This window comes from Vulpes lagopus, chromosome 8 (assembly GCF_018345385.1).
Source record: "Vulpes lagopus strain Blue_001 chromosome 8, ASM1834538v1, whole genome shotgun sequence".
NCBI classification, from domain to species: domain Eukaryota; kingdom Metazoa; phylum Chordata; class Mammalia; order Carnivora; family Canidae; genus Vulpes; species Vulpes lagopus.
Window position 1 is genome coordinate 108,859,846 of NC_054831.1, and position 14,504 is coordinate 108,874,349.

General features: G+C 62.5%; 1 protein-coding gene across 2 annotated transcripts in view; it reads right to left on the reverse strand.

The window, feature by feature from the left end:
- The window catches only part of GNAO1 (G protein subunit alpha o1), a 173,776-nt gene that overhangs the window by 3,922 nt on the left and 155,350 nt on the right, over positions 1–14,504 (reverse strand). Inside the window, exons 7-8 of one of the 2 annotated variants that reach the window (XM_041765157.1) lie at positions 11,005–11,158; positions 4,472–8,721 (exon numbers count right to left, since the gene is read on the reverse strand). In XM_041765157.1, the coding sequence (XP_041621091.1) occupies positions 8,534–8,721; positions 11,005–11,158 (342 nt within the window). In that variant the 3' untranslated portion in view covers positions 4,472–8,533. Of the gene's footprint in view, positions 1–1,549; positions 1,704–4,471; positions 8,722–11,004; positions 11,159–14,504 lie in introns of those variants that run through there. The other variant, XM_041765158.1, reaches the window with a different exon arrangement.

Below are 14,504 nucleotides of genomic sequence, written 5' to 3' on the forward strand. Positions count from 1 at the left end.
CGGGGGACAGGGAAGAGCCTTCGCAGGGAGGCCTGCGGGGGCTCTGGCTGCCGAGCCCCTCTCCGGTCACAACTTTCTAAGGCCCTGAACTGGTCCCAAAGAGCCCAGCTGAGGCTGAGGGAGGTCAGTCCCATCTTTGAGAGCGAGCTGCAGCCAGGCCCCCCATGGGCCCCTCGGCTCCGGGGCAGCGGGCGGCTGGGCCTTTCCGGCTGTAGACTCCAGGGCCAGTGCCCCCTTTCTTGGTTTTCATTCTCTGGGTAAAACTGACGGTGACGGCCGGTGCTAAGTGGGCTTGGTGCCTGGCTCTGTCCCTCCATACATGCACAAGGTCCCCCAAGCCGTTGGCACCCCCAGCAGCCTCTGTGGGCCCCAGATGAACGGTGATGGGGTGGTTGGTCTGCCCGCGGCCGCAGGCAGGCTGGCTCTGAGGCTGCTTCTGCCCGCCCGCCTCTTGGAGCCCGTGCCCATCCCCTCTCCACGCACCCAGGGTGTCAAGTGCCCTGCAGATTCGCAAGCAGGGTGGCGCATCAGTGAGGAGATAAGCTGATAGGTCCCCCTCCCCACCCAAGGGTGAAGGCCGACTCCTGCTCCTAGTAGACGGGGGTTGGGGGGCTGGCACCCATCTCTTCTGGACTCTGGCTGGCTCGGGGACCTGCAGAGTCCTGGGAGCTGAGTCCATGCCGTACGGCATCTCTCCCTGGGGTGGTTAGGACGTGGGCTCCTGGCTGAGCCTCCTTGGGACACATCCTCCTCTCCACCCCCTCGCCCCCCTTCCCTGCAGGGGCCACTAGAGGGATGAAGGCTGCGCTCTCCCACCAGCACCGCTCCAGCCTTCAGCAGCGGCCAAACCGGCGAGAGGCACCTGACACAGCATCCACCCCTTCTGAAGGAGCGTCTTTGGGGGGGTCTGTGATGCATCCTCCTGGGAGCCTCGTGAGAGAGACGGTGCCACCCACCCCCCCAGAAGGCCGGAGAGAGGCAGCCTGGGGCGGAGGAGGCTTGCGGGGTCATAGTGGTGTGATTTGAGGAAAGAGCCAGGGGCACAGGAAGAGGGGGACAGCAGGTAGAGTGGGGGGATGGAGAGGGGCATGGGTGGGGGGAGCAGGGGTGGTGGGGGAGGGGTGAAGGCCCCAGTGGGGCACCCAAGCAGGAAGGGGTGAAGGGCAGCCCAGGCCAGCGCGGAGCTCAGGGGAGGCCGTGGCGGGCGGGGGCGGCAGGGCAGTTGTTCTAGAGGGTGAGCGAGAGGACAGAGGAGGCCTGTGGCCCTTCCTGCCTCCTGATTCCTGCCAGGTGGCGCTCGGTTGGTGACTGCAACACCCGTGGGTCAGGAGGCTCCCTTTCCCACGGCGCCCGGGCTGCCTCCTGGGACGCGCCAAGCCCGGCCGCAGCCTGCCGTCTCCCTGTCCCCGGTCCCTGCCGACCCCGGTCCCTGGTCCCTGCGGTCCCCCGTCCCTGCCGGCCCGGGGCAGAGCCCTTGCGCAGCCGGCTCTGGCTGGTGGCTCTGGAAGAGCGGGCTCCCCGGCAGAGGCGGGGCCTCCCCGACACCCACCTGTGTACTCAGGAAAGCAGATGGTCAAAGGTGACTTCTTGATCTTCTCACCAAAGAGATCTTTCTTGTTGAGGAAGAGAATGATGGAGGTATCGATGAAGAACTTGTTGTTACAGATGGAGTCGAAGAGCATGAGAGACTCGTGCATGCGGTTCTGCAGCCCCAGGCGGGGGGAGAGAGCCAGACAGTGGGGTGGGGGGGGCACAGGGAGAGACAAGAAGAGAATTAGGCTTCAGAGGGAGGAACGGGGCTGCTCAGCAGCTCAGCGGGCCTCCTGTGCGCCCAGGGCTCCTCTGAAGGGGACAGTGGAACTGCGACCTGTCACAGCACAGCGTGGCTCAGTCCGCCGATCAGGGCGGTCTACACCCTCATCCTGGGGCTAATGGCAGACACTGGACCCGGACCCACCATGGCTCCTGGGTGAGGCTGAGGACAGGCTGACGTGGGCTCTCCCTGTGGCGGAGTCCCCAGCCGCCGGAGGGTCTCCCTGCATGGGCGGGTGTGCAGGGGTCAGGGGAAGGTGCTGGAATGGAGGCCCCGGGGAGCTGGGCTTTGGCACTTCCTGTCCAGGTCTTTCTCTGGGGCCCAATCTGTGGGTGACGTCCTCTGGGAGCGGTGAGGGACTCGGCACCCCTCCTGCAGTCAGAGGGGAAGTCACGCCAGGCTCCTGCCAGCATCCTCGGAGGGCCACCACTCTGGGGAGACATGTTCCTGCATGTCAGGCCCAGCTGCCTCCAAGAGCTCTGGGGAGCCTGGCCACTGACCCCTCTGGTGGGGTCACACTCAGCCGTGTCTGACCCTGCAAAGAGTTTGAAGTGGTGCAGACACGAAGTACTGTCTTGCACACAGAAGTCCATTTAGCAAAGGAGTGACTATCCTGGGCACTCCAAGTAGAGCAGGACCTGAGGGGGACAGCCCTGTGCCCTGGGCGAGGATGGACTCATCCTACTGTGGGGTGTCAAGCACACGAACCTGAGGAATGTTTCTTGGCAACGCAGGGGAGCACGTCTCTGCGAGCGAAGGCATTTCTGCATGGGAAGGTGGTTCCTCCATGAAAGGTACCTTCCCAGGGGAAGGGACCCAAGGACCCTGTCCTAGCCCTGGGAACTTAGCCACTCCAAACCCAGCTCTGTGGGTTACTCCAGGCCACACTGAAACAAACTATTGCAGAGAGGAGGCGTGGGCATCACTGGGCATTATTCAATGGGGGTCACCTCATTCCCCGGGGCCGAGCTGGTTCTGAGAGAAAGGCGGGTGAGGAGGATAGTGGACTGGCCACCAGAGGTCACCAGGCCCCGCTCTGCCAAGCACCAAGCCCAGCACTTCACCTGCCTCATGTGACATAGTCTCACCAACGCCTAGGGAATACAGACAGCCGACGGAGCTGGGGCCCAGAGGAGCAGAGGCGTGTACCCGGCCCCGGGCCAGATGCAGAGCTAATGACACGAAATGGGTTTGTCCAGCAAACGAGCAGTCTGGGACCTTTAGAGCAATAAATAATAGAGGGTCATGACCAGCTCTGTGCATCTTCAGTCCCTCTTCGTGACTGCATTATTACACCAGTGGCCTGTGACCAAGGGTCTCACAGCCCCCACCCCCGTTCTTATGGCTAAGGCCAGTTGCTAGAACAAGTTCTCAGCTGCCCCTCGGGAGCCTGGTTCTCGGCTCCTCTGGGAGCTGCAGCAAACGGCCCTGTCCTTGTGCTCTGAGAGACCGGTTCAGCAAAACCTCTGATCCTGTTACCCTCCTGGCCTCGACCGGCACATTCCACCCCCAGCCCCCCGCGGGCCTGTTGTCTGCACAGCTGCACTCGGGGAGTGGGGGGGACCCATCTGCCCTGGTGGACTCCACCGGGCCTGTTCAGAGGATGGGTGGAGGCCAAGGCCGAGGGCTGGGGACACTCAGGCTCCCTGTGCCACCTCTGCGGGAGGAGTAGGGATGCTCCGCCACCCGAGGACTCAAACGAAAAGGCCTCCCTCCACACAGCCACCTGGTCCCGTAACTGCTCCACCAAGAGCTGGAAGCCCATGGCCAGAGGGCAGCTCCCAAGTCCGCCCCAGCATCAGCCCCGGGGGTCGCGGTGGGGACGTATGCTGGAGGGCTCAGGACCAGGAGGGGTGGCCCGAGTGACCTGAGCCGAGCAGGCCGGGCTGAAGGGCTTGCAGGACGAGTGCAGTTACGCTCGGCTCCGGCTCAGCCCCCCACGGCCTCTGCCCAGGGGGCCAGGCACACGCACGCACCTGCTCCCAGAGCACACAGTCTAGTGGGGGGATGGTGCACGCACGCGGAGGTCTCTGGGCTGCAGCTCTGCACAGTGGGAGCCGGGTTTGCGGGGAGGGTCTCGGAGGAGGGCTGATCCTGGAGGCTCAGGAGAACCGTGGGGAGGGGAGGCGCCGGAACTGAGGCACTGAGGCACTGAGCCCGTCCCCACCCACGGGCCTGACCGCCGCCCTGCGCGCACTGACTGCAACCCACCACCAAGGAGCCCGGAGCTCGTCCTTGCAAGCTGCCCCGGAGGAGGAGGACGCAGGAGGACACACGAAATGGAGACAGCACCACGTGAGAACAGAGGAAGAAGCCAGAGATGACAAGCAGGCAACAGCCACCCCCTCCTGCCGGGGTCACCTTCCTGGCCCGCACACCCGCCCCCGCCGCTGCAGGAAAGCTTGGGCCCCCTGGCCGCTGTGTCCCCAGGGCAGTGGTGTGGCCCCACCAGGCACGCTGTGACCACCCCGAGGGGTCAGCAGGGCCTGGCTGGTTGCCAGGATCCTCCGGCCCCCAGAAGACTGTGCCCCTTGGCCAGGTGGCCCGCAGTCCTGGCCCTGGGGTGGCTGGGCCGAGCGCGAGGACAGGTGTGGGTGTCATGGTGTCGTGCGGCTACACTGGTAGAAGCTCTGAGCGCGGACACAACACAGCACGCTCGCGCGAGGAAGCTGGCACTTTTATTAACGGCAGGTCACTAATAAATACATTACGGCAGCCAATAAATTATTACAGTAACTAGAGATTTATTAAACCAACAAGTCACTCTTCTTACAAAATTATAGTTAATGTGGGGTGGGCGGCGGCAGGGCTGGCAGGTGGGGCCGCTGCACTTCAGGGAGGTTTGCTAAGGAGGGAGCAGGCCCTGGCTCCCCTTTGCTGGGGACAGGGTGGGGGCAGATGGGCCAAAGCAGGTGGGGAGGAGGCCTGGGGGGGACAGTGGGGAGGAGAGATCTGGGGGGGACGGTGGGGAAGGGGCCTGGGGAGGGACGGTCAGAAAGGAGGTCTGGGGGGGTATGGTGAGGAGGAGGCGGGGGGGGGGGATGGGGGGGAGGAGATCTGGGGGGGGGAGTTGGGAGGAGGGCCAGGAGGTACAGTGGGGAGGAGCCAGGACAGGAGCAGGAGCCCCAGGGCCTGGCTGCTGCCAGGGAGGCAGCAGGGGTGGGGCGGGGGGAGGGAGATGGCCTGGCCTGTGCTGCAGCAGGGCAGCAGAGCTGCAGGCTGTGCAAATGGACTGTGGGCTCCTGCTGGTGGTCCTGAGCACTGGGCCTGGAGCAGAAAGCGTCCCCTCCAGAGGGACCCCCCCTCTCTGCCGAGGGCCTGGGACCATGGGACTCGAAGGCCGCCTTCCTGCTTCTGTGCCAGCCTGCCTCTCCCTCGCCGGGGGTCTTGGTCTGGCTGGGGCGGGGTGTGTCCGCAGCCCCAGAGCCCCCAGAGGGGAGGCCCCACTACGCCCCTGGGCAGCATGGTTCAGGACTGGCTTCCCTGCGGGGTGGCTGTGGGGAGGCGGAGACCTGACCACCAACACCCAGCAGCAGCTCCCATGCTGGCCCTGTTCCCCGGTCTGTCTGCTGTGCCCTGTCCCCTGCCCAGGGCCGCTGGGACCCTTCCGTCTGTAGGCTTGGGCGCCAACTCGGGGGACTGAATCCATGGTGGCCACAGAGCCAGAGCCTCGGGCCTCAGGGCCTGCGAGCTGCCAGGGTGCACCTAACTTCCGGAAGGCTCAGAGGAGAACCTGCTCAAGGGGGCTGGACAGAGCTGCGGCTGGAGGGTAACTGGAAACACTCTTGGGAGCAGCCCCTCCCGCAGGGCTCAGCCTGCAAAGGGCAGGGCCTGGGGAGAGGACTCCGGGCGCCCGGGCGGCTTACGGGCCTGCAGCCTACGGGGAGGCCCTCGCTGCTGCTGCCCAGCGCAGGCGTGGGCAGCGCCGCGGGGTGGGGGCTGGGCGGGGGCCAGAGGTGGCTCTGCCTGCCGGCACCAGAGCGGGTGGGGGTCTCCCGCCTTTCCGCCACCACTCCTGGGCAGGCGCACACCACCCCTGCTGGGCACGACCCCTGCTGGGCCAGACGGGAGAGGAAGGGGCCGGCCCGCATCTAAGGCCTCCGTGGAAGCTGGCCACAGAAGGCAGAGTGTCGCAGCTGTTGGCAGGGGACTCAGAGCCAGGGAGAGTCCCCACTGGGCCCGGGGAACCGCTCCCCCCAGCCAGACCAGAGAGCCCCGGAGCTCTCTCAGTTCTCAGCAGGAAGGCCAAGGCTGGGCTTTTGTGAGGGCAATGGGTGCAGGGCACGGAACTTGCTCACAGGCAGCTAGATGGCAGGCACGGTTTTCATGGGTTTGGCAAAGGTGCTCCTCCTAGACATCCAGTTTTTCCTTAGCCTGCTAAATGAGGGCGATCCTCAGACACTAAGCACGGTCCTTTTGGGGACATGCACGGGGCCACTGTAGACAAGAGACCCACCCACGTCTCGTCTCTCACACTCTCAACCTCTTCCCCTTATACATGCGACGGAGCCAAAATTCATTGTCACCCTCTGTCATCCCTCCCCACAGTGAAGCCACCGGTGTGACGAGGATGGGAGACGCAGCGGAGGGAGGGAACTTCATCCTGGATACCCGCTCCTTGGGTGCTTCCACCCCGGGCAAGACAGTGGGAGCATTGCAAGCAGCAGCAGGGTGGCACAGGGCACAGAAGGACAGGAAGGCCCCAAGTGACCTGCCCCTCTGGCCCCCCTAATGCCGCAGACAGGGGTCTGGGTGGGGGCAGTGGGGCGATGGAGAGCCCTAGGCCCAGGTGGCCAGTGACTTCCACGTCCGGGGCAATGGCCTTAGAGGTGGGGCTGGCCAAGCACCTCTCCTCTCGGCAGCTGCTTTGGAGTGTGGGCTCACGGGGCAGAGTTAGGGGCACAGCTGATCACACCAGGGTGGTAAGGCCGGGACATAACTCCTGTGTCTTCGCTGCCGGGCAGAATGGCCTCACTGGCCCTGGCTGCTCATGGCGTCAGGACTGTTGGTTTTAGGGGCCTGTCCTCTGCTGTGCCCCAGCACCTGCTACAAGGTACCTGGTACAAGTACTGGGCTTGGGCTGGTGGGCCGGTTCCTGCAGCCTGGCCACCTCATGATTTCCCACAAGGCCAGGGGCAGCAGCGAGAGCACCAGATGAGGCATCTGGCACTAGGGAGGACATCCTGGGCTTCCCGTGCACCAGCCAGGGCTTCGTGCCTGCTGGAACCAAGAAACCCAGAGCTGATGGCATGGGGCTCTTCCTGGCTCTAGGCCATCCAGGGGGCTGGGAAGGCAGTCCAGAGTGGAGCCCGGGAGGGCAGATGGCTTGAAGAAGGAGCCAGAGGCCTCCCCAGGGGCACCCCAGGGCTCCCAGGGAGAGCCTGCCTGGGGTGTTGGCTGGTGGCCTTGGCTCATGGGAGGCCCCTGCATGTGAGAGAGAAGTGTGCTGACCGCCCGAGGCCAGCGAGGGCCTGGGTTACCACGGTCACCCCACCCCTTTCTGCTCAGGGACCTCTGTAGCAAAGCCCTTGCAAGGCAACCTAGGACTCCCTCCAGAGAAGGGGGTGCTGGGAGCCAACCTGGCCTCCCTCATAGTGTACGTTCGAGGATGGTGGTCCCACCCTCTGTCCTCCTCTGCTCCTGAGGGCTGGCAGGATGCCACAGGCTTTGGACAGACTCTGGTTTCCTCACTGAGACAGAAGGAAGCTGGGGTCTCGGCTGCAGGCTTGGGCCTCCCCAGCCACAGAACACAGGGCCTGAAGGGCCCTGCCTGCCCTTGCTGAGTTGGGTTCACTGTGAATTCGAGAAGGAAAAGCAGGTCTACTCACATTCTAGAGCAGCTGCGTGACACCCAGGCGACGAGAGAGAAAGTGAATGGGTCACCCCCGAGCCTGTGAGCACCGGGCATGTGAGGCTCTCATCCCAGTCAACACCACAGCTACTTCCCCTCAGCCTCCCCTCCTCCTCCCCCATCTCCCTCCAGGCGCGAGGCTCCACCCCTCCCACCATCAACCACAGGCCTCTGCAGTATGTCAGTCTCAGAAGCATTCCCTGATCTCTGAGGAGTCAGGGATCGGGGTTCCCCAGGAAGGCAACAGGAACCAAGGGTGTGCAAGGAAGGATGGCCCAGAGAAGAAAGGGCCTGGGCCAGGGGGCTGAGATCCAGGTAGAAGGAGGGAGGCACTCGCCAAGGTCGAGCTCTGGGACCCTCTCGCCTTTGGGAGGGTCCCACCCTGGCTTTTGGTGATGGAGCTGCCCTCGACCAGAGAGACCTCAGAAAAAGCTGAGCGGGGGGCTCCTGCTGGCCCCACCCTGGCCAGCACCCTGCCCCCCGGAGCCACCCTCACACAGGAGGAGACCCTGGGACATGGAGTACGAGTCACCGAGTCACCGAGTGTAGTGCACGCCCATTCTGGGCCAAACGGCGGCCAGGCCTCCCTCCCCCCAGGACACGACACTCAGAGGCGACACTCAGAGGCGAAGCAGAGGCCAGCAGGGTGGGTGCCTGCGCAGCCCCATGTTACCACATGTTCTGATGCCTGGGGGCAGGGCAGCCAGTGGAGGTGTGCCTGTGCCCTCCTCCCTCCGTGCTCCTGCCCCTGAGGCTTCTTGGTCGAGTGCAGAGAGTGGCGTGAGCAGTGGCGGTGCTCCGGTTCCAGGGCAGAGGATGGGGCAGAGGGCCAGGCAGGGAGGTGGGCAGCCGGCAGGTGAGGCAGGGGCTCAGTAGAGGCCGCAGCCCCGCAGGTTTTTGGCGATGATGACGTCCGTCACAGCATCAAAGACAAACTGGATGTTGTTGGTGTCAGTGGCGCAGGTGACGTGGGTGTAGATCTCCTTGTGGGCTGACTTGTTCTTGCTCTCGTATTGGGCCTGGATGTAAGCCACGGCTTCTGTGAAGGCACTGGGGCCTGCAGAAGAGACCAGGGGTGGGCCGGTGAGGCGAGGCCCGGCCTCCCCTGCAACAACCCCAAGGGCAAAACCTGACGGTGGGGTGTGGTCCAGGGCTCAGTTAAGCCAACAGGGGCCGCGAAATCCAGTCCGGAGTCCGCGTCCAGCATGAAAACAACGAAGCATAATGATCAAAGCTCGCTGTGCCTCATCTGTATTAAGGGTGAGTCCTGTATCATGAAGCTTCTGATTTCCTTTTAAATTTGCACCCACTGCCTCCTGCTCCAAGCGTTCTTAATGCTGTGGCTGTGGGTCTTGCTTAGAGAGGGTGGCCCTGGCTGAGACACCCTGTAGGCAGGTCCTCCCCGGGTTACCTCTTTTGGCCATTGCTGGGCGCCCGTGAGCTACCTTGGCCTCCTCCCTCCTCCTTCTCACCCTTTGCCTTTCTCACATTCACTACCAGGTATTAACAACTGCCTGGTGCTGCTGCTGTCCTGGGGGGTGCCACAGTACCCTGTTCCCGGTGAGCCCAGGGCCAGGTGTTTCCAGAAAGCAGTTGCTGTCCGGGAGAAGCAGAACAGGACTCCTGGCTTTGCACTGAAGCCCCCACAGGCTCCAGGAGTCTCAGCCCAGGCATCGTAGGGCTGCCAGCACCTGCCGAGGGCAGGCAGGGAATGGAGCTGGACCTTACAGCCACAGTGCTCACTGGGGTGGAAGTCTGGGGGTGGCAGCCCCTTAGGTACCTGGGCACATGGACCTGGCCTTGAGGGCTTACCAGACCACAGCTCCTTCTGAAATCAGGGCAGGAGGTGAGGGAGAGTGTCCCTAGACCTACAGGTAATCACTCAGGCCTCCTGAGCTCCAAACCAGCCTCGGTGACCAGCCCATCCTGCCTGCTTCCACTCTACCACAGGCCACAGCCCAGATCACCCAGGGTGGGACCCACAAACCCCCAACTCATGGCTACAAGGCAGCTGACTGGGGGGCATGAGGGCCTTGTCCATCTCCGGTCGCCTGCCACTGGGGGGAAATGGAGACAATACTGCTTGCCTGGCCCAAAGCCCCGACCCCCCACATCTACTCTCAGGGAAGTAGGGTTCGGCCTGGGGGCTTCCTTGACAGGCCTGCCTCATTGGGACTCTGCCCCTGCCCTGTGCTTTCCAGGTCAGGGGCTGGTCAGGCTGGGGATGCCCACTTCTCCACCCACTCACCCCTCTGGCCAGGCTCTGGTCATCTGGAAAAGCCAGTGGGCACTTGGGCCGTTCTGACCACCTCTGCTGGTGCAGGGGCCCCGTTTACGCTGCCTTCCCTGGCTGTCCGTACGTCACACAGTTAGGCAAACCGTGGCAACGTTAACAGAGGTGGCTCTGACCTCCTTAGCCCCTCTGCAGGGAGCCCAGGGGCTCTGCTGCTTGAGAAGCCCTGTCATAGCCAAGGGGCCACTCGTATCTTATAAGAGCCCGTGCAGGAGGTGCTGTTACAGCACGTGTTAGTTACAGTCTTCACAGTGATAGCAGGGACGCCTGGGTGGCTCAGTGGTTGAGCCCCTGCCTCTGGCTCAGCGCGTGATCCTGGGGTCCTGGGATCCAGTCCCACATCGGGCTCCCTGTGAGGAGCCCACTTCTCCCACTGCCTCTGTCTCTGCCTCTCTCTCTGTGTCTCTCATGAATAAATAAATAAAGTCTTTAAAAAAAAAAACAGTAATAGCAAATGCTCAGTGGGCACTTATCATGGGCCGCTGCCACGCTAAGTTCTCCATGCTCATTAGCTCACTTTGTCCTCACAGCAAGTCCTGAGGGAGGGCTGCTTAATCCCAGTGATTAACCCCAACTCGCAGACGTGGAAGCGGGAGCCTCGACAAGTTATGTAACCTGCTATGAGTGGCAGAGCTGGGAATGACCCTTGGGCTGCCTGACCCAAAGCCCCCGCTTTTAAGCCCCTTGTCACCCTGGTGCTGTCACCTCTCCGATACTGTGTTTACAGATGCCCGAAGTCGAGGCCCCCAGACGGGTGGAGCTCACACAGCCTGTGTGTGTGGCAGAGCAAGATTCCAGCCCTGCACCCCCTGACCAGGAAACTCGAGCGGCCTGCCTGCCCAGCTGGCCTCCCAGCGGCACATCCTGGGGATGGGGGAGGCCCATCTTCGGCTCTGTGCTGGGTTCTTCCTCACAGAATGCCCTGCATCCTCAGAGCACAGTGAAGGCTCACTGGGCTCAGTAACGGGGTGGCTCCCTCAAGGATTCACGTGGCCAGAAGCAGCGACGCAGGCTCCTGCTCTAGCTGCCGGGATGGGGGCTCTCTACCTGTGTATTCGGGGAAGCAGATGGTTAACGGGGACTTCTTGATCTTCTCTTCAAATATGTCCTTCTTGTTAAGAAACAGGATGACAGATGTGTCTGTGAACCATTTGTTGTTGCAGATGCTGTCGAAAAGCTTCAGGGACTCGTGCATGCGGTTCTGCAACAGAGTGGAGAGGCAGGTGAGGGCTGGCAGTGCCCGGGGCACCCAACTCCCCACGGCCACCGACACAGCGCGCCAAGCAAAGGAAAGGCCCACGGAGGTGGCTAAATGCACCACTGAGGGACGGAGATGGGACAACCTGCAGGACAAATGAGACACGCTCCTTACTTCACTCCACGCACAGGCAGGCTGCCCCCCACCCTCCGCCCCCCGGCCCAGGCCAGCGAAGTCCCTGGATGGGCCTCAGCTCACAGAGAGGACATGCACCATGCACGCAGGGGGCACCACCATCCGACACGTCTACACGGAGCCATGGGCCATGCACAGTTCTCTACCAGGGTCTCATTCGGTTTCACCAGCAGGGGTGGGAGGGTGCACACATTCCTTTGGGAAACATTAACCGAGGATGGAGAGATCCTCGAATTAATCCAGAGTTGGAAGCAGACACCAGGGGGACAGCGTCTGGGGGGTGATCTTGCTGTGGCCTTGGTGTAGTCGGGGGATTGGGTTGGTTGGCTGGGCCACGGCTAGGCCGGGGGTGGCTCTGGGTGCGAGCCAGTTGTTGGGGCTGGTTTCTCAGTAGAGTGGCCAGAAGAACCCCAAGAAGAAACCCAGCAAAACAGATTAACACAGAAAGGAAGATAAAAACCCAGAATACAGGAGGAAAAGAGAGAGAAAAAACTGAAATATTGGCTCAACCAGTCTTGGGTTCGGGGAGTCAAGGCCAGCCCATCCTGAGGCCCCTACACAGGCTGGTGGAGGCCACGGTCCCCTGGGACCAAGGACGAGGATGGTGGGAATGGGCGGGGCAGGCAGTCACAGCAAAGTCACCCGGCGGGGCCCTGACAACCTGGTGCTTTCAACTCTTAACTGGTGGTTTCGGTTGGAGGGAGGCGCTTCATACCTGCCCAGCTTGGAGCATCTCTCAGAATCTGCTCATGGTTTTGGCCTTGGTTTGACAAGTTAAGGCCCGGCTGGCGGTGGAGACGACAGTGGCAGTGAAGAAGTGGTGGCAGGCCGAGGCCTGGGGCCGCTGGAGCCACCGGCCTGAGGTATGAGGACAGGACGAAACCCTCGGGCTGCCAGCATGCAGTGGGTGGGGGGCCTGGAGCCCCCTGGTCAGGCTCCTCTGTCTTGGCTGTCCCATGAGTGCCTCGAGGGTCGTGTGGGCTAAGCACAGAGGAAGTGTGAGGACCAAGGACAGTCAGCAGGGTCTAGCTCTTGCCTCCCGGGGGTGGAGTGTCTGTGTCTCACAGCTCGTCCTTTCGCCACACGCTTGGCTGGAGCAGCCTGACCGCAGCCATCTCCTGAGCGCAGAGTCCTGGGTGCTGTGGGTCTCACCACTGCCCATGAGGCTGCTCAACCACTGAGGCCATTTTATGAAGGAGGAAGGGAGAGGCTGCCCATGCTCACCCGGTGGCAGATGTGGGGCTGGGACCAGGCTCTGGACCAGACCCTTCTGGCTCCCCAGCTGCCCAATGCTGCCGTGTCCCGGACACACAGACATTCACTTGGTTCTCTAGCAATGGTATCGTTCTTGCTGCCCCTGTGGCACTGAGCCGTCTTTGTGCATGGTTGTCATGTCCTGAAGCCCATTCCTGGAGGGGCTGCTGCTCTTCCCAGAAGGCAGAGGCAGCCTGCTTTGGGGCAAAAAGGGCTCCAGGAAAAGCCCATTCTTGGCCTTGGCTTCCTCAAGGTCCTGTGCTTCTGCCCTTATGAACAAGGGCAGCGGAAACGGGGCAGGAAGAGAGAGGATAGAGGGTAGAAGAGGAACAATAAAGGCAAAAAGAGAAGGAGGCGAGGAGTGTGGGGGTTGGGCTCCCAGCACAGTAGTGGGGCTGATGAGGTGCTTGCAGAGGTCTGGCCAGGCTGGACAGAGACCAAGGCCTGGCACCTAACCAGCCCCACATTCACTGGGGGGCCCTGTGGTGGCCAAACCCACACAGGTGTCCCTTGTGCTTCTAACCGGCTCTCCAGAGGCGAGTGAGAGGCCCAGCCCTGTGGCTGCTGAGCCTGGAACCTGGGTTTAGGCTGTGTGCATGCCCGGGAGGGCAGGTGGCAGGGGAGGGGCCCTCCTGCCCTCCAGTTCTCAGTTTTCTTTGCAACCTGTGGCTGGGCTAGCATTGCACTCACTCACTCATCGCACTCACTGCCCTGCTTCTTACTTCCGGGCATTGGAGGGAGCGAAGATGAGCCAAGTGCTGCCCAAATCATGCGGGTGGCTGCCTGGACAGCGAATAGCAGCTCCAAAAACAAAGAGTCATCGGCGAACAGTGAGAGATGTGCTGGGGCTGTCCCCGTGCAGGGATGCACGGTGGGGGGGGGGGGGGGGGGGCGGCCAGGAGCCATCCCGGGCTGTGGGTGGCCAGTGAGTCCGGGTCCAAGCAGAGCCCAGGGTATGTGTCTACCCACCAGGCTCCAGGGAGCTAGAAGCTGCAGCCTGCTGAGGCCACTGAGGATGACTGTTACCAGAGAGAGCTCACAGCCAAGGCCCCAGGACCTTGCCCCTGGACAAGGCGGGGCTTAGAGGGCCTTGTTGGAACTCAACTTAGGGATGTAGTTGGCCCCAAAAGAGGAAGGCAAGGTGGACAAAGCAGCATGAGGATCACCCACCCTGCCGGCGGCTCCAGTCCCACTCTACCAAGACTCATCACCATGTGGGTCTCTCCCCACAGCACGGCACCCCCAGCCCACAGCCTCTCAGATCTGCACAGCAGCCCTGTGGGAGCGACAGGCCAGGGCCGAGGCGGAGACACATCCAGAGAGAAGCCCACCTTGTCCAGGGTCTACCATGACTGCAAACTGCTTCATGCTCTCAGTGCCGACTTTGAGAGCCTCGGGGTCTGAGTGTAGGTCTGAGTGAGGGTCGGAGTGTGCTCCCCACAGAAGCAGCTGACAAATGCCAAGGGCACGACCCCACAGCCAGGACCCCAGAGCCCCCAGGAGATGCCACAGGCTCGTCTCCAGGGAGCCCACGGGTGTATCATGCCAACACTGGCCTCCCCCAGAGGCTCTGACACCCCCCACAAACAGAGACAGTGGCCAGTGACACCACAACCCGCAGCTGAATGCTGCAGTGCCAGAAACCGTTCTGAGCATTTCATGCGCAACCTGTGATTCTATCGCTGATGGCCCCCGACAAAGGTACTATTGTTACCCTGCTTTGACAGATAAAGGTAACAGAGGTAGGGAGTGGGCCACTGGAATTGGGCAGAGAACCGGGAGTAGGCCCAGAGGAAGGCTGCACCTCTCTCCAGGTGAGGGTCTCCCTTTGAAGCTAGCCGGGCTGTCCTCCGAGGCCCTGGACTGAGGACGATGGGGGGACAGCAGGTGGAAGCCAGGG